The 19,477-nt window shown below is 42.5% G+C and overlaps 2 protein-coding genes across 2 annotated transcripts; one reads left to right on the top strand and one right to left on the bottom strand.

Annotated features, from left to right (window-relative positions):
• The first annotated feature begins 528 nt into the window (after window positions 1-528).
• tmcc2 (transmembrane and coiled-coil domain family 2) lies at window positions 529-11,779 on the top strand. The gene is made up of 5 exons (XM_023278901.3): window positions 529-672; window positions 2,531-2,923; window positions 3,347-3,963; window positions 4,182-4,317; window positions 6,570-11,779. Exons 1-5 carry the CDS (start codon window positions 670-672, stop codon window positions 6,867-6,869), a joined length of 1,449 nt encoding a protein of 482 aa, XP_023134669.1. The 5' UTR covers window positions 529-669; the 3' UTR covers window positions 6,870-11,779.
• On the bottom strand, window positions 10,531-18,591 carry usp49 (ubiquitin specific peptidase 49). The gene is made up of 7 exons (XM_023278935.3): window positions 18,274-18,591; window positions 16,498-16,620; window positions 14,902-16,373; window positions 13,395-13,602; window positions 12,661-12,769; window positions 12,266-12,471; window positions 10,531-12,172 (listed from the first exon to the last, which is right to left on the bottom strand). Exons 3-7 carry the CDS (start codon window positions 16,306-16,308, stop codon window positions 12,069-12,071), a joined length of 2,034 nt encoding a protein of 677 aa, XP_023134703.1. The 5' UTR covers window positions 16,309-16,373; window positions 16,498-16,620; window positions 18,274-18,591; the 3' UTR covers window positions 10,531-12,068.
• Window positions 18,592-19,477: the final 886 nt, after the last annotated feature.

Genomic DNA, 19,477 nt, shown 5'->3' with positions numbered 1-19,477 from the left:
GAGCTCGGAGACGCTGTGTACTTTGGCACCACATCACTGCAGCCCCACATCAGCACACGCTGGGTGCATGTGTTTGTACTGAGGGGTTTAGAGGGTTTGTAGTGAGGGATGTAGGGCCGGGAGCGTTCCCTCTCTCCCTCCTCTGGCCTCAGCAGCACAGGGACACCTGCACGCCTGCGCTAAGCTCTCCCATCCCCCCGCCCACTCCCCTCCATCATCTGTTCCTTAGCTCCCACATCCATTATAGGGCAGGACCGCTAGCATTTGCATGTAGACTGAAAGGGAGCTACACAGAGAGGGAGAGAGATGTAGTAGCAGGGAGAGGCGGAGGGAACGTATGACACAAAGGAGAGAGAGAGAGAGAGAGAGAGAGAGAGAGAGAGAGAGAGAGAGAGAGAGAGAGAGAGAGAGAGAGAGAGAGAGAGAGAGAGAGAGATCAGAGCGTTGGAGAGAGAAAGGGAGAGGGAGGCTGCAGATATCGATGGCTTTAACAATGGAGCATTAGGATCCAGAGAGGTGATAGTCAGCCAGGCAACGGCTGGGAGTAAAGACATTTGAGGAGGGGGGAGCTCAGGGGGAGGAGGAGGAGGAGGAGGGAGGAGGAGGAGGAGAAGGATGGGCCTCGAACACAGACTTGCAATGGCACTGCAAAAATTGGATTAAAGCAGTATGGTAACGTTTCTGATTTAATTTATCTGCTGTGCTGCTTGTGTCTCATCCTCGTGTGTTCGCGTCCACGCTTGTTGACATCCATCGGCCGTCTCTCGTGTCACGGTGTGTTTCCTGAGAGGAGAGCAGACCCCGTCCTCTTGTTTTCATGCCACAGACATCTGCCATCTCCATCCTCATCACCACCCCTGCTTCTCTTCCGACCTTCAGGATGCCTCCATTCATCCATCCACAGCATCACCCTCGTGTGTTTTTGATTAAAATAACCAAAAAAAAAAAAAAACAACAACAACGCCAGATCCGGGTGCTGCTGCAGCCATAGCCGTCGTGTTGTTGTTGTTTGTCTGTTCTCACCCATATTGTAACGCCGGACACTGCATCTCCCCCCTCCATCCCAACCCTCCCTCCTCCTGTGAGCAATTGCTTAGCTCCTGCATAAGCATCTCACTTTTCCCCCCTCTTCTTTCTGACAAGACCAGGAAATGATTCATCACTAGGGACTGCAGTCATCTATTTTGTTTAGATTTTTCCTGCTCCATTACAATGTGATTGCAACCTACTTTTTAAAAAATCACTGCCTGCTTCGCTTGGCTCTGATAGCAGATAGCACAGGGGGGAGGCTTGCGCTCATTTCACACTGTCACGCGAATAAAATACAAATAAATCCTCGCACCGTCCCGCCTGGAGAAATTAGAGCAGCGCTATGAGACGTTTGGTGTCATGTGTCTACCCGGGCTCATGTTTGCAGGCTCTGATTACTGTGTTTTGACGTCAGGCAGAGGGTCATTAACAATCCTGCCATCTGCCAGTCTGCACATATAGATACAATACTGACCAGGGAATCCCCTCATGCATGGATCAATGGTTTGTCAGCACAAGTCTGATTGCTTAAAGAGATTACATTCTGTAGGATGTCAGGAAAAGTCTGTATCCAGAGGGGGTTTGCAGAAAAGCTCAATATCTCATCATCATCATCATCATCATCACAACGGTCACTCATGCTTTTAAATGTGCAATTTGTTATTGTTGCAGCTTTGTATCTGCAGCATTTTTAGGGGAAAGGTGTTTAAAAGTCACTTGTTTGTGAGCTGACTTTCTGAGGCAGTGCTGGAGCAGGAAGTAGTGTAATTATGTATCATCTAATTAATGCATGATGGCCTTTCTGTGTACTCTCTGATCTCTCCACCAAATCAATTATAGCCGTACGTGCCAGGGGTGGAAAGTAACTAATTTTGAGCACTCCCATCTCAGAAGGTTTATTCATTTGCTCAGTGATTTTTACTATTTTGGTTTTATGAGAAGTTTCACCTCCCAAAAAAATGTTTCATTTGGAAAAGAAATAGGGACGAAATGTTAAGAATGTTGTTTTCAATGAATGTTCTTTCTGCCCAAAGTATTTTTAAAATTGTTTACACTGGAAATTTGAATCCTGATATTGTTGGATTGTTTGTTTGTAGAAAAATGTTACATTTTTGCTCTGAGTAAGAGGCTCTGGATGTCACTGGAAGTTAAAGAAATTAATTCTAAGCAAGCATATTTTTTTAAACCGTATTTTCTTGTTGCAGTTTAGTTATTTTCAAAAAGATGCTGATTGTTGTTGTATCATTTGGTGGATACTTATCATCTAAAGCTATTTTCTCACAATCTATAAAGACAAAATACAATCAAGATGCCACGTTGGCCTAATCATGAGCCTGTTACTCAAAATAACCTTCATGAGAGCTGCTTTTGTACTGTTACTTGAGTAGATTTGAATAAAAACAATGTCTCTCTTGCTTGAGTCTATCAGTATTTCATCTGCAGTAGTTGTAGCCCTCTTTGCACCCCTGACAACCTCCCCCCTGCCCTCTTGTCCCCTCAGCTGGACAAGAGCGAGGTGGCAACTCTAGGCCTACCCTCCACCACCAGCCATGGAGGCTCTGACAGCAACATTAGTGCAGATGGAGCGGCAGCAGCGTCGTCTGGGGTCGTGTCCGGTGGAGCGGAGGGTTCAGGGGAGCCTCAGCGGACCCGTGCTGCTTTGGAGCACCTGCAGCAGAAGATCCTGAAGGTCACCGAGCAGATCCGCGTGGAGCAGGAGGCCCGTGACGACAACGTTGCCGAGTACCTGAAGTTAGCTCACAACGCAGACAAACAGCAGGCGTCCAGAATCAAGCAGGTGTTCGAGAAGAAGAACCAGAAATCAGCACAGACCATTGCTCACTTGCACAAAAAACTAGAGCACTACCATAAGAAGCTAAAGGAGATAGAGCAGGTAAGTGAGTGTGTGTGTGTGTGTGCGTGTGTGTGTGTGTGTGTGTGTGTGTGTGTGTGTGTGTGTGTGTGTGTGTGTGTGTGTGTGTGTGTGTGTGTGTGTGTGTGTGTGTGTGTGTGTGTGTGTGTGGGCACACAATCTCTGTCAGTGGAGCTGTTTTTGGACTGTTTTGAATAATTATCTCATGAGTGACTCCGGCAAGTGTTCTATCTTTGTGAGGACAGTTGTGTCCAAAAATAGACTGATGATTCTCCGCACACTTATTTAAACCAATGCATCATCCTGTGTCTCACCTAATTCTCTGCAGGACCTGCTTTCCTCATCTATCTTCCTAAAGTTCTGTCCCTTAAACCTAATCACCTCGCTCCTACCTTTGAGATCCTCCATTTCTCTGCTTCCTCATTTCTCTTCCCCTCTCTGCAGAATGGACCAGCCCGGCAGCCGAAGGATGTCCTGCGGGACATGCAGCAAGGATTAAAGGACGTGGGGGCCAATGTTCGTGCTGGGATAAGTGGTTTTGGAGGTGGAGTAGTTGAAGGGGTCAAAGGTGGAGTATCTGCACTCACTCACACAGCCGTGGTGTCCAAGCCCAGGGAGTTTGCCAGTCTTATCAGGAACAAATTTGGCAGTGCTGATAACATTGCTCACCTAAAGGACACTCTCGAAGACGGAGTTGGGGGCCACTCTGAAGACACCCCCACGCCCAGAGCCCTGAGCGGAAGCGCCACTCTGGTCTCCAGCCCAAAATACGGCAGCGACGACGAGTGTTCCAGCGCCACGTCCGGCTCCGGAGCAGGCAGTAATTCTGGTGGGGCTGGTGGAGGAGGAGGGTTGCTAGGACCAGCCATGGGGAGTCCCAGACTGGACGGGCACCACCACCACCACCATCACATGCACAGTTCATGGGACTCTCTACTTGAGGGCTTGCAGGAGATCAAAGCCAGCCAGACGCACATGGAGGATGCCATTGAGGACATGAAGGGCCAGCTGCAGAGCGACTATTCCTACATGACTCAGTGCCTGCAAGAAGAGAGATACAGGTAGATATCCCACAAACACCTTCACACACCACCTGTATCCTGAAGCAGTTCTGGGTTTATGGTCATTCTATTTATACCTCCTACCTCTTCACAGGCTTTTAGTATCAAGACAATTTGTTCCTACTGAAGAGCTATCATAAATACATACGTGACACTTAATGCTTGACCTAATGTATACATTTTAAAGGAGTCTTGTGTATGTGTGTGTTGTGTTGTAGGTATGAGCGACTCGAAGAGCAGCTAAATGACTTAACAGAGCTCCATCAGAATGAGATGACCAACCTGAAACAGGAACTCGCCAGCATGGAGGAAAAAGTCGCCTACCAATCGTATGAGAGAGCAAGGGACATTCAGGTAAAAAGCTGCTAGATTATTCTAGACATGACGTCTCATATATTTTTTTAAATACCATTAAATATATATGCGAACAATATAATGAAAGATTTGATAGTCTCTTTAACTAGCAGGTAAATATCAAAGTAAGCTGTGTGTTTAGATTTCAGAAAGATATGCTAAGAGGACCTACTACATATCAACATTGAGCAATACCCAGTTTTTGGCAATCTATTCAGATTTTCAAGGATCTGAACTCTTTATTTCACATACTAATCATGGAAGAGTCACGGAGAACTGGATACTGGACTAAAAGATGATGTTTCTGTGTTCTGCATCCACAGTTACTGTTTCCCCTGTTGGACCTGCTTTTAGGGTCTCACTTGGCCCATAGACTTTACATTAGGTGGATTACCACAGCAGGAATTCAGGCAGGGCCAAGTTTACATGAGTGTTTACCCTCAATCGGCACTTTTGGCCTAGCCTTTCGGTTTCCTTGGCGGTGTACGATCCAACAAATTTGACTCTAATGTTAATTCAGAGTGCGTGAAAGCAAAGAGAAATAGTAGTAACTGAACAGAACTCCAGTTCCATGAGCAGATAGGAAATAAAACATTGGAGGGTTTTAATGTTGGCCTGTATGGTGAATTTTATGCTGAAGGTGGCGATGTTTGAGAGAGGTAGAGTGCTACTTGACAAGGACAAGTATGTTGCCTTCTCCAAGTTTAACCAGTCAGCTAAGACGTACCTATCCCTGTACTTTGTACTTGTTTTCTCTCCTAAAAGTGGACCTGAAAGAGCTTCTACAGGGGCAGTTCTTGAATTCAGAACATGAATAAAGATATGGCTGCCCTAAGCCGGCCCACATGTTCCTGCAGTGGAAAACAGTCTACTGTGATGAAAATGAAACTCGCTTTTGTGGGTGCTGGAGAGTGTTACAATATGAAATTTTCATGGAGCTTTAAGTGGAAGCAGTCAACTTTTTAACTAAGCATTGCTGTTGGTGCTGGCTTGCTGTACATTTTGACTCAGATGGTAGTAATGTTTTCTGGCTGCTAGCAGTAGCATTAGCAGCACTGCTACCGCTAACAGCCTAGCTACTGTCTAGTGCAAGACACAACCATAAGAATCCCAATGTGAGTTTGAAACATTGATCCCGACACTGTGATAAAGGCAAAGAAATAGAGGTTGTGTTTGCCAAACTGATCCGGTAGATATAAGGCCAATTGAAAGTGTATTTTGAACGTTTTACGGGCAGCTACAGAGGAAAACCTTAGCACTACTCTTGTTTTTGTTGCACAGTTACAAATGCACTTGGTTTGTGCATATCAAGCCTTCATTTTTCATGAGATGTATGTTGTGTCTGGTGGTGAACAGAACTGCACAGTGAAAACAGGGCTCAAAGGTTACCAACTCCAACGCCAGTGGTGCCATTATCCTATAGTGAATACATTGTGCGATCAGTATTTACTTTATAAAGTTAAAGCAAAAGAGAAAAAAATATCTATTGCCACTTTAAGAGGAAGACTCAAAACAACCTTGCATACAGGTAAAGATGTCCTCTCAACAGCTTTGCAGATGTTTCTTCAAGGTTGTGATTTATGGGGAAGATGATTTTGAGCTGCTGAGGAGTCTTTCATTTCAATACCACAACTGACCACAGGAAAAAACTTGGCAGCTGAGTGGTGGCACTAGATCCAGCTTCTCTGAACACCTCCAGGTCAAGAACTCCAGTATTAATATCCATATTACCATACTATATAGTATGCTAGATAAGGTTTTAGTGTGTCACAGTATATAGTATGCCAAAAACACCAGCTGTCCAGTCACATCTTGCAGTAAGCAAGCTTACTAGCCATTGCAACCCACAATCTTTTAAGTATTGGAAGATACGTCACTTACATCAAGGTGTCAAGTATCAACAAACTTGAGGTGCGGGAAGTCACAGATATGTCAAAATTTAAGGTGCAATGTTATGTGTGTGGAAGTAAAACTATATGATTTAGAACACAGCTTTAGTTGTGGGTGCAGTTTGATCAGATTGGATTTGACCTATCAAGCTCACAACTTCTGACCACTAAGAAAACCCAGAAAATTAAAACAGAAGTACAGAAATTGCTCATATAAAACAATCAATCTGTTCTAAATTTGTAAAACATTGTGGACATGTGCAAAAAGCTGTTTGAGGAAAACAGGCATTCAGAGCCTTTCAGTTGTAGGAAAAAAAATCTCAGTGTGTTTTCTTTGCATGGGGTTTTTGGGTGTGCACACAGGAAGCTGTGGAGTCGTGTCTTACCCGCATCACTAAACTGGAGCTGCAGCAGCAGCAACAACAGGTGGTCCAGTTAGAAGGAGTGGAAAATGCCAACGCTCGAGCTCTGCTGGGAAAACTCATCAATGTCATCCTGGCGCTGATGGCCGTGCTGCTGGTCTTTGTCTCCACTTTGGCCAACTTCATCACCCCGCTGATGAAGACCAGAGCCCGGGTTGCTGCCACCGTCATGCTCACCTTGCTGCTCTTCATTCTGTGGAAGCAGTGGGATTTTGTGGAGCCGTGGCTGCTGCCCAGCTAAGCTCTCTGAGAGACTGCAGCAGAGAGCCACAAGCTGGTTTTCTACTTACCAGCACTGAAGAACCCACAGACTGGAACAGAATGAAAACTGCTGCACTTGTTCCCTTTGAATTTAAAGGTGGAGTTTCTGAGGGCAAAACATGGCACTTTTAGCTGAGGAGTAGATGATATGTGGCTACAGGGAGAGCTGGGAGGTGTTTACAGAGCAAAAGAACAGAAATTCTCTGCTTGCCAAGCGACTAAAGACGTCATCTCATCTCACCCAAATCTACTGGTGTTGATGACCAATCATCAATTGCATCGCTGTCACCAAAAACTGAGTTTCTTGCAGAAATCTTTGGTCTTTTTCTAATTATTTATGATACAAGAATTACAAAGACTAGAGCAACTTATGACTGTAAAATGCTGATCATGTTTGCTGTAATCTTCATGTTGAAGCTATAGTATACTGAAGAGGAAAAGGGTTTTTTTCATGAATGTTATGTGCTCATGCATGTCCTCATATGTGCACTGGGATGCATCTAGCTGGCATGAGTTAACATTTCATTAATGACAAAAGGAATCTTCTATAACTGCCATTTTGTTGTCAGAAATACAGTGCAGATATGTTGTATCTCCGCTCAGTGTCATTCTTGGTTTGTTTCACATCCTGTTGTGGTGTGGAAGCAGTGCTTTTAGATTCTTTCTTCCTGTCTTTCTTTTCTTACAATTGAATGAACAGTTTAAAAAAAACAAACTGCTGATACTCACCTTAATGATCGAACAACGTAAAACTTCTTCTGACCGTAGATACTATTTCATTACCACTATTGTAGAACTGCTACTATCCACAGTGTCAAATTAACTGGCATGTCAAAGTTTATATCCAGTTTGCAAAAAATAATTATTGCTGTTTTATTAAACAATGTAAGAAATAAATGATTTCATATATTAGGATGACCTTGAATATATCTTTATTGTCCTTGATACTGACCGTTTTTATGACTGAAACCGATTAGAGAGTAACATCATACACAACTCCAGATGTAAAAGTAACATTTTAAAATCCGTCTGTCATCAGGGATATATAAGTTACAACTAATGGTTTTATCAATAGTTAATCAACTCTTTATATAATCGTATTTAGGCCATTAATAAGCATCGTTTGCCAGAGTGTGAAAAATCCCCAGACATTTATCTGCTGCGAAGAATCTGGACCAAATCAATTTATTATTAGTGTATTAAGTATTTATTAATTGAACATTATAACAGCATTACTGGCAACTACAAAGGACAAGCGCAAGTGATAGATCGTTCACAACCTGAGAACTTAAAATATGATTTAATTATAGCTGCTATGTAAAGAATTAAGCATTACACGATTTAACAAACCTCTGAACACCTTCACACACTACAGATATTTAACTATTTATATTTTGACATTCTACAAACTAGTTGTTTTTCGCGCTACTCTGCGATATCGGCCACATCTAGACAGATATTTCACCAAGCTGAATGTATCTTCCAACAACTTGCTCCTGATTTTTAGTCATGCTGCATTTATTTTATCGATCATGTTTTATTTTCTTATCAATCTTTGTAATTTTTTCTCTTCTCTGCTCAGGTAAACGCTGCCAGCAGTTCAGCCAAAAAGTCTTTTTTTTGTTGTCATGTGACCGTTGGTTGCAGCTGAGTCGTTGATGGCTTCACAGGTGCACCATTAAACACAGAATTTACTGCACAGTATATTTTGGCCACACCTTTAAATGAGACATGTAGGATTAAGTGATTTTGGTGAAATGTCATATTTTAAAGCTTAGATTCCACACATAAGATGTAATTAGTTCAACTGTCAGAAAGTTAGAAATTTTGAAATTCACTGCTGTATTAAGGTTGCAAATGTTCACTTCGGAATATTTTTTAGAGCACTTGTCAAATATTAGTTAGCTTTATCTGCCCTACCTCTTAATAAAAATCTTTTGTATATATTTATTGTTCATTAATAACACCACTTAAATAATGCAATATGCCAAAACTGGATTAGAAATGTGGAACTACTCGGTGATGCACTTTCTTTAAACACCAGTGGAGTTCTTGTTTAAAAATCCATGCCACTTCAATACTTAAATGTTCTCATTTTAAAGTGAACCTTATCATTGCAACTCTTTTCAAACACCTCTGACTGTAAATACAGGCGGTATATGAGATAGTACAGCACTGTGTAACATCAGCTGCAGACCATGTGACTTCTCTCCTCTCTGCTGTTGCAATCCTTAAGCATTTCATTTAGCTAAATGCTGTCATTCTACAATACAATATTTATCTAAACATTACTAACATGAGCCACCATAAGCTGCAGCAGCAGAACTCCAGAGTGAACTGATCAAACAAGGCTGCAGGCTTAAGACAGCTTTTCACTGGTAATAATTTATTCCTTCTCTCTAAAATCTCCAGCAGTCCTATGGCTCAATAACAAACATCATCCATAAAATCTGACAGGGGATTCTTTGTTCTTTCTGGTTGTTCCACATGTTGCTTGATGTAATTTCAATCCAGTGCACTCAGGTCAGGACTGTAAAATGAAAACTGTAATATTTACAACACACTCATTGAGGCTACAAAATCAATTTACTGGTAAGAAAGGAAATCATCATCAGAGATTACTTAGATTTAACATCCTTTTGTGACTAGTGGTGGAATGTAACTAAGCAGATCAACTCAAGTACTGTTACTCAAGTACAAATACGAGGTACTTGAAGTATTTCCATTCATTGCAGCTATACACTTCTACTGCATTACAACATAGATGAATTTTTGTACTTTTGATTTCACTAAATTTGTCTGACTGCTTTAGTTTCATAGTTGTCTTGTTTGTGCAACCATGCATCTCAAAATGTCTTGATTTTAAATGTTTCTCATATCTGGAAGGTTCAAATGTTCCTTTACAGGTTGAGATCATTATCCTACTCCTCAAGATGTGAGAATTTATACCATTTAACCCCCCTTAGGTTAGCATCACAAAGCTGAAAACAGGGCCGTTTCCCTGAGTTCATGACAAACTGATTTTTTAAAGATATGTTTCCAACAGGACATATGATGATCTTGCAGAACATGAGTCATCACGGCAGATTAAACTCCTCCACTGTGTAGAGCTAAACCGTACATCTACAGCAGTAAAATGCAGCATTCACATTACTGTAGCAATAACATTAATAATGCAGAAACATAATACATAATGGTAAAACACTGACAGGGACCATTTAACTGCACAATGAATACTCTTTGTACATTTTACAGATAATACTGTCATACTTTGTTTAAGTTTTTGAATGCAGTAGTTTCATTTGTAGTTGAGTATTTTCATTGTGTGTATAAATACTCATACTTAAGTAAAGGATCAATTTCTTCCACCACTGCTTATCTGCAGCATCTTTGTCAGGAGCAGATTACATTTACTCTGGCTTTAAAATCTTTAAGAAAGCATTAGAGGGGCAGAATTAACAGCAGATCTCAGATCCGCTGACGTCCATCTGCTAATCCTGTGGATTATTTCAGTTCTACTTCACTATATCTGTCTCAGCTGATTCTAAATTTGTGAAATATTCACGTGCTAAATGAACCCTGGACAATACTAGAATAATGAAGAAACTATTCCATCTGCAATGAATACAACACAAAGACTATTTCAAATTTATGATGTCTTTTTAATAATTACTGTCAGGCAAAATCCATATGACCATTACATTTATGACAGGTATTCTTACAGTACAAGACAGAACTCAAGGGGATCAGAGCCAGTGGCATGGCCACACCTGACCGCTGAAAAGTAAGACATTCATCGTCATTAGATTGTTCCAACTTTCACATAGAGTTCACAAATGTATTTTGCATTTGACTCGTATCAAACACAGGTTTTCTTGATTACCTAGCAAATTCTAAAGACCTTGATAGAAACAGCAGAGTAGAAAAAAACATTTTATAACAAGCAGAAGAATTCCTGATTTTATCTTAATTTCCTGTCAAGATGCAAGATGTACAATATATTGCTTTCAGGTGCTCAACTCAAAATGGGTACTCCAAGTTTCCCAAAAACACATTCTTCAGTATCGCAGTCTGCCCTTACACTAATATTCCTCATCTCCTGCAGGTCAAACAGAGGTGCAGTGTCTCAGACCCAGTTTCAGATGGGCCAAACCGTTAAACCAGGAGGAGCTGCCATTTCAAGAAGTTACAGGAGCCTAAGATAGGACCAACAGTGACAGCGCCTCCTCAAAAGTGCAGCTTTCCATCACTTGTCATCAATCAAGTGTCTGAAACTCATACTTTTTGCTTCTTGTCATGGAACTAAAACAGAATGACTACAAAATAAACTAAAACATAAATCTATTCATGTTCACTGAGAGCCTTGAGCCTAAGACACAGTATCCAGTCACAGCAGTACATTTGAGGAGAGGACATGATGAAGTACAAATGACACAGGGATGAGTAGTAAAAGTTTCCATAACTGACATTTCACAATAATTAAAAAAGCTGAACAGGAGGCAACACGGAGTATGGACTTCAGTCACTAGCTTCCTATGTTACGATGTCGAAACATGTGACTCTTATAGTTTTTAGTGCACCAAGATCAAATGTACAGGTACATATAAGAAGCACATTATCAACAATACTGTGACTAAATGCTCCAAACTCCAGAATCCGTGCTGCCTTTCATTGTAAAATGCTGTCTCAGGAGAGCACCTGGCGGTTTCCAGACTCAACAGACACGAGCCTGATTGTTGTTTAAAAACATGGACATATAACTTGGTGTTCAGCAGGACCAAGTCGAACCTGCTGCCACAGTCTTCAGGCCATAAACCAATATGCTGGTCCCACAGGGCCTCATTTATGAAAAGGTTTTTGATTCTCAGGCTTTTTTTTTTTTTTTTTTTAGTTAAAAATCAAACATAATCCAGAGCTCTCTCCTCACTATTCACGTCTGCCTTCTACTAACCATGGTAAAATCACTACCACTGTTATCATCTTCCTCGTCTGGATTATGCTGCTAAAATTCTCACCTTGACTCATGACTGTGGCTGTCCCACTGCCCTCATTGCCATCTTTTTTTAGCAAATCATTTCAAAGTGATCGTTTAATGACATCTGGGAAAACATCAGAGACCGTTTTCATAAATGCAGCCCTAAGTTGCCATGTACAGGTCAACATCACAGCGAGAGGTACCTTAGGCAGACCTCTGGGTATAGAAGAGAATATAGGCCTGAGTGTTGCACACTTCCTCCACACTGCAAACCTTCATCTCAGAGTCATTACAGTGGACCCAGAAACCTGAGGGCAACACACAAAACAAGAATGTTAGAAACACGTTAAATCACAAGACTTCACAGGCTGATGCGAAGCCGAGTGCTGCCTCTTCCTTACCTCCTTCTGTATTGTAGCAGTATGCGGTGTAGTGCCCTGAGCCGAAGCCTTTCCCATGATGCATAACTACAGCAGACAGATCGTAGGTGTAGCCTCCCCTGTGGACAGAGTGACCTGAGCCTGTGCAGCAGTATGGTTTGATGTTCAGAACCTGGTCAAAGGCCACATGGACGCCGATTTTCTCCCTATGGTTCCGCCCTGACCATCTGCCGTACAACAGGGGCTGGTTAGTGTTACAAGAATTCACAGGCCTCCTCATAAAAACACTCCTGTACCTGAGCACCACGATTACAGCTACAAAAAACAAGACAAAACGCTACAGGGATCCTCAAGTTGATTTTAAACGTGAACAGAATTAAAACATAATAAGAAAATCATTCTGCAGAGAAACTTGCCTGAAGCGTTTGAGGTGCAGCCGTAGAACCTGAGGTAAACGGTAGATCAGAAGCTGCTTACGCGCTTCTGACAGAACTAAGGGTTTGTGGGATGATTTCCTTCTTCTTTCTGAAAGCATGAAACAATGAGATGGTAAGTTAATCCACAGACCAATTAAAATGCACATTACTGATGTGAGGCTTTGTGTTGGTGCAGAGATCACAAACTTTCTTATGATGCAACAGGCTTTGCAAACGGTTTGTATGGCTTTCATAAAAGCTGCAAACCAAGTTTGAAAGTCTTTTACTCCTGAATAGTGATCAAGAGCAGACTAACAGACCTCACTCTGACAGCAAGTCCTTGCCCTCACTTCCTGCTCACAAAAGTGTTGCTCTACAAGCAAAAACTGATCCTGAAAGGAACATTTTAATAAAACTTGAATATAAGTTTTAAAATTATATTTATATTTTCCTACAAAGATCTATTTGAATATTTATGTATTTAAGTCACTGTTTTAATGACTGAATTTCTTGGCCACTAAAGCATTTTTCAGGGTCTACTTTCTTTAAAATCAGTATGCGAAGTCTAATAACACAGAATCTGATTTTACATGCAGTACATTTAAATCATTAAATTATTGGCCAATATTCAGTTATCCTGACTTTACCCAAATTATCCAGCTCAAGCAAAAAATTTAACAAACAAAACATGATAAATTGTCTTTGGTTTGTATTGCAATGAACACTGTACTAACTGTTGCAGTGGTTGCAGGCGTAGATGCTGCCTTCAAGAGCCTCCATCTCTGTAAACTTGGACAGCATCTCGGTGAGGGTGCAGCTCCGCTGGTAAGCCGAAGAGCCTGAGCCTTTGTCTATGCTGTGATATCGCTCTGGAAACTCCAAAGACAAATCCCAGAATGGCTCTACTGTGTTAGACTTGTGCTTACAGGACAGACATGTGACCTAAAGTAAACAACACAAGGAGAAGAAGAAGAAAAGAAGAAGAAAAGGTAAATGCAATGTTTTTTAATGACACCAAGGGTTAGTTTTAACTTAAGGAATTAAAGGTGGAGTCTGCGATTCTGGAGAAAGATTGTTGATGCGTGCCAGATTTACGTCCCTCATGCTTCCACTTTCCCCTCCTTTTCCCCCTGACACATCCACGAGCATGAATGTGCATAGGACAAGCTGGAATTGTGTTTGGTTGATCGGTCTGAGACACTTCGGGTCCCATTTACGTTTACTTTGTACAAACATCAGATTTTTTTTCAGTGCACACATAGAATGGACGGTCAGCAAACTGTAACTACTTCACTAAATTTGACAGAAAGTGTATTGGATTGGCATCTCATAAGATTATAATATGAAATAAAATTTTATTTATTAGCAAAAATTCACAAGGTATGTCATCTCACAGCACTTAACACAGTAAGAAATCACTGAAGACAATACAGTGAGATGAACACACACAAACTCAACAAAAACACTTCTGGCTAAATAATCTAGTTTTAGAATATTTTCAAACTCAAAGTGGAAGTTTGGTTGCAGGGTGAAGAAATATAAATAAATATATATAAATTACTCTTTTTGGCCCTTGTCATGCGGGGAAAGAGAGCAGGGGAATGAAATGCAGTCATGGTCCAGCTAGTCTGGACTCAGCAAAGATCATTTTAGCTCATGTGGTATGTGACCAAACCATTTGGCCATTAGATCGCTCCTAAAAATAATCAATATTTGTAGACAGTGACATGTCCTCTAACAAACAATGGAACACACTTTGGTTATCACTCTGCCCATTCTAGATGTATCATCCTGAACTTATTTCTCTTTTTGGGAGACATTCAAAGAGACATTTTTGTCTACAATCACATCTAGAGGAGGTCTTGAGGAGGATGAGCAGTCATGGATTATTTGTAAACTGTTTGGCCTCACTCTTTTCCTTTAATGATTTTCAAAGCAGATTTGGGACAAGGGCTGACAGCGTAGAAAGGGGCAGCAACAAAAGCCACAATGGTTTTATGGATTTGTAGTAACCAAATTGTATTGTTTTGTTTTATCATGTTGATGGAAAGCACTTTGGTCTTCTTTTATGTTGTTGTAAAGTGCTCTATAAATAAATGTTGATTGATTGAAAGCCAGAATGCATTGGTTAGAGGTAAAAAAAAACAATATACAATAAATAAAACAATCTTTATCATGAGCACTGCATGTTTTATGTTGATTATTGTTGTAATGTGTGCTAAGATGCACTGTCAGTCTCACCTGGCTGAGTAGCTGCCCGTGAAAGATGGTGTTAAGAACCTTTAGCACTTGCTTGGATAGCTTCCTCTTTGTGATGGGGATAACTATCCGCCGCTTGGACCCCTCTGTGTCCAGCTCCTGCTGCACCTTGTCCAGCAGCTCACACAAGAACTCCTGGGCATCCTGCTGGTCATACCCACGAAAAGCTGGGATGAGGTTCCACACGGAGTGCAGCATGGCAAAGGGAGATACCAACGACCACCGGCCTGACCACATGACCCGGAAAAGTGTATGCAATTCATGGCACAGAGACATCTGCTGGCGGGTGGAGCAGCGAGGCTCCTTGGGCTGGACCAACTCTGCAGCCTGTGGAGAAGGAGGGACACTTTCTTTGTTGCCCACAGGCAAATTCCAACAACCCGCCTTCCCCATGCGTCCAAGAGGGCATCCTGACAGCGCTGTGTTGCCACTGCTGACTACCCCTCCTGTCACCCCCTTCATCCCCTGGGAGTGATTGGTCTTGGCCAGCAGCTCCTCAGTCTCACACAGGTCCAAAGTGAGAAAACACTCCCTGAATTTCTGCAGGTGGCTCAGCACTTGCAATATTGAGTTCATGTAGCATGTGTTCCCCAAGTTGCGCAGACCAGTGACACCTGGAGCGAGTCTCCGGCGCGTTACCGCATGTGTGGAGTAGTATCTCCTCAGTTTAGCAGCTCTGCCATTCTGAGGAGCCTTGCGGGACAGGGTTAGAAGGGAAGGCTTCTTGGGAGGTGGAGGTAGGCGTTCTGGAGGGTCGCGAAATTTGCGAGGAATGAGTGTGATGGTTGAACGTGGCGCCTGAGTAAGAAGCCTAGCACTCTTTCTGGGTGGAACACTGCCAAGCTCTTCCAAGAGTCTCCTTTTTACCTCTTTCTTTTGTCTTCTAGCTTCCTCAAGTTTCTCTTTTCGCTGATTCTGAAGCTCCTGATGTTTGCTGATCCACATCTGAAGCATCTTTCCGAGGAGTGCTTTTCTCCTGTGGCGCAGGGCCAGCTGCATGGCGGGCTGCGGTCCACCTTCCCCAAACCAGGGGGTGCACTCCCCCCCAGTTGATGAGCGTAGGGAACGCCTACCTGGGCTCCGAACAGTAGAGAGTGCCCCTCTGAGGAGTTTGAGGTCACCCTCTGCATTATCATTGAGTACATAGTCTCCACAGGCAAAGCAGAAGACATCCAGCTCACGCACCTCCATAGCCAGTGGGTGGTGTGACTCCTGAAAGTGTTTGAGCGAGTGCTCCTCCATGAAACGTCCACAGGCCACGTGGGAGCACTTGAGGCAGGCCCACACTGAATCGGTGGTGCTGCAGTCCACACAGTGCCATTTCTGTGGATTGAGGATGGAGTGGTCTTGGCTCAGACGAAGACGTCCCACGTGCTTACAACGATCCATCTCTCCAGATATACATGTGGCCTCAGTGATAGGACACACGTCCTGCAGCCAAGCAGCAACTCATTCTGAGGTGAAAAGAAAAACGTAAGATGAAGAACTACCGACAGTGTCTAAATTATTCAAATCAATGAGCATTCATACACTGCACTGTATAGAGAATCACTGAAAATGTAAAGAAGATATACTAACTGCAAAAACTATTTGCTTGATCGGGTTTGGGACAATACATCACAACATCTGCAGGTAACTCAACAGCAACATTCAGCTTGATCAGCCATGCCCGCTGTCACCACCGGCACCGACAGGAAGAGTCTGAGAAAGAGGGAAGAAAGTTACATTACAATTCTGTCGAATAACACCAAAAACAATTAGTGTTTCAATGTAATAATGAGATGAAGCATGTGAAGATAAGTACAAAACAGCATTTTACAAGTAACACAAACAAGGTATTTGCAGAGAACCACATAAAAGTACTAATCTTTAAGAAGCTCTCAAAACTACAGACTTTATAAAAAGGTATCCACTGATATGAACTTGCCCAAGATTTTTTGCAATATAATGTCAATAGCTTTATTGAAAACAACATGAGACCCGAAGAAAACTCAGCGTGAATCCCAAACTTTTTTAGTAACATGGGGTGTCACAGTTTGAATGATTTTGCTTTTGATTGTAAATATGCATGAAACAAAACAAACAAAAACAAAGCAAACAAACAAACAAAAAACCAAAACAAAACACTGAGGCAGAGTCAGGCAATGCCTAACTCCCTTCCTTTGATTTGAGAGATTGCACACCCACTGAGACACTGTGCGCAGTATTAAGCTGTAGAAATAAACTTGAGTTGACATTAGATAGGGCAAATACCGCAAATAATTGACAGCTACAAGAGTTCTAAATTAAAAATAAAATACAATAGCTCTGTTACGGCGCTGATTTTTTTTTTCCAAATGAGAAATTCACATATTTTTTGGGTGGACAGGTAGTGTTAAAGTAATTTGTTCATTTCAAACATCAAACATGGTGTTGATCCCTTCAGAGACAGCATTAAAAGCTGTTAAACAGACAAACTTACAGGTACAAATGTTGACATGGAGGGATCGGCTGTCTGTCCATTTAAATAATGTGCTTAATCCATGTAATTGTGGAGCTCACCAGTACCAGCGCTGTGCTACACCATTCTTCTAGCTTTTTTGTTCCCCCTTTGTGTAAATTCTGCAGTACTTTTACAACATTTTAATTTAAAAAAAATGACACCACCAACTCTCAGCTCGGCGCAACTGGTTTCTTGTCAGCTTCAGACCCAAACCCTGTAATGTGATGTTGCCGCTGCATGTTAACCGTCTACTATCGCATCTGCCGCTGATTACCACAAATGTTCAAATATCTCCACGGTGTGTGTCCGTGTTTTAAAGGCTGCTGTGTGGCTCAGACAGGCTGGCTTTTCACGCCATGCTAGGCTACCCCTCCATCACCATGTTCAGCCAGAACAAAGAACAGTCAGAGAGCCACTCTCCAGGAACATCCAGCAACTTTGTTGGTCTGAGGCAAACCAGCGAGCAATAAGTTAGCTACCGCCGCTAACCGCTAGCTACGGCTGTGCTCGGGGTTAGCGGTGCTCAGCCTCCGCTGTCTCCACTAATAACGTACTTAGTTCAACAGGGACGAGTGGCTTGGCACTAAGTAGCTAACATTAGTGTTATTAGCTTGCCACAGTGGCTAGCGTTAGCTGCCCGGCTAGCGCGTTTGCTGAGGACAATCGAAGTTAACCAAACGGTTGTTGTCGGTCGCTAACGTTAACTAACGCTGTGCGGCTTAGCTCGCTAGCGAACCGCGCCGTTAATCGTTTAAAAACTCCCCGGTGACATTCAGCCGGTAACTGAAATGTGGCGACATGAACGCCGGGCCTCAGCTGTGGTCGTTACCACGTTTGTAACATCTGATAATGGAAAAGCTGGGTAACGTTACCATCGCCAACATCCATCCATCCGGTACACTCAGAGCTGCTTGTTGTCCTCACAGATTGAACAACCCAACTCTCGATCCGAGCCCAGACCCTGCTGCTCTCATTGGACTGGGACTGAGCGGCAGCCGGGCTCTCATTGGCGGAGGGACTGAACAACAGGCAGCAGGATGGACCGTCCGTCCACCCACCGAGGCCACATGGAACAATAACCGAGGCTGGACCGCAAACCGGGCGCGGAGGATCGCTATCCGGAGCCTCTGACCCCAGTGTCCCCGTAAAACCCCGTCTGCGCCGTGTGTCCGCTGGTTTCTGATAATCTGATAAAATGCACTTGGGGAGGATGTGCAGCTTTAGAGCACACAGTCATGTGGAGGGAGTCCTAAACTTGGCCTCAGTGTCACTGCAAATGACTGTAATTCAAGTTAACACAAGGTGACACTGGTGCCAAGCTGCTGTCTGGAAAAACAATATGCAGCGGTTATGGAAAGACTTCTGACTCTCACATCTCCCAAAAGTGCTGCAGTTTTTAAATGTGTGATTTTTACTCTTCATTCTGACAGTTAGACGATTGAAACACATTTCTGAACACTTGTTGACAATAAAAGTTAAATAAGGTAATAGAACATCACAGAGGCAGTATTCAGTTAGTAGAAGCACAATTAAAGCCCCTTTGTATGCGTTTGGATCTTCTCTTTTTACATTTATTCATTAAACTGATGTTTCTTCAAGTGGGCATGTTAAACTTTAACATACTGAAGCTAAAAATAGCAAAAACAGTTGAATACAGAAGTCTGAAAAGTATTTATCTTGCAAAATGGCCATTTTGATCAGTTCTATACTCAATTTGTGGATCCTCATGCTACATCCTGTCAGGACTGTATGCTTGCACACAAACTGTACTTGATTGACGTCTTTCTCGCTGTTGTTTTTGTTGCACCTGTCGGGTAGTATCACAGGTCTGTTTCACATTTTGACAGTAGGAAAAAGCACAGGTGTAAATCAGCCATTTTCGTGACACCTGAATAGAACAAAACCGTTGTTGGTGTTGTTCTGTAGTAACACCTGAGCTTTTCTTGCTCTAATAAGTAAGTAGGTCTTCTGTGGCGGTGTTCTGTGTGCCACATAAACATGTTTTTTTTTCTGGGAAATGTGAATAGAATGAGCGCATTATTCACGCTGCCTGCACTTTACTGCTGTAACAAGTCA

Source organism: Amphiprion ocellaris, chromosome 5 (assembly GCF_022539595.1).
Source record: "Amphiprion ocellaris isolate individual 3 ecotype Okinawa chromosome 5, ASM2253959v1, whole genome shotgun sequence".
NCBI lineage: Eukaryota > Metazoa > Chordata > Actinopteri > Pomacentridae > Amphiprion > Amphiprion ocellaris.
Note: the sequence above shows the minus strand (reverse complement) of the source record. Positions and strands in the feature narration are given on the sequence as shown.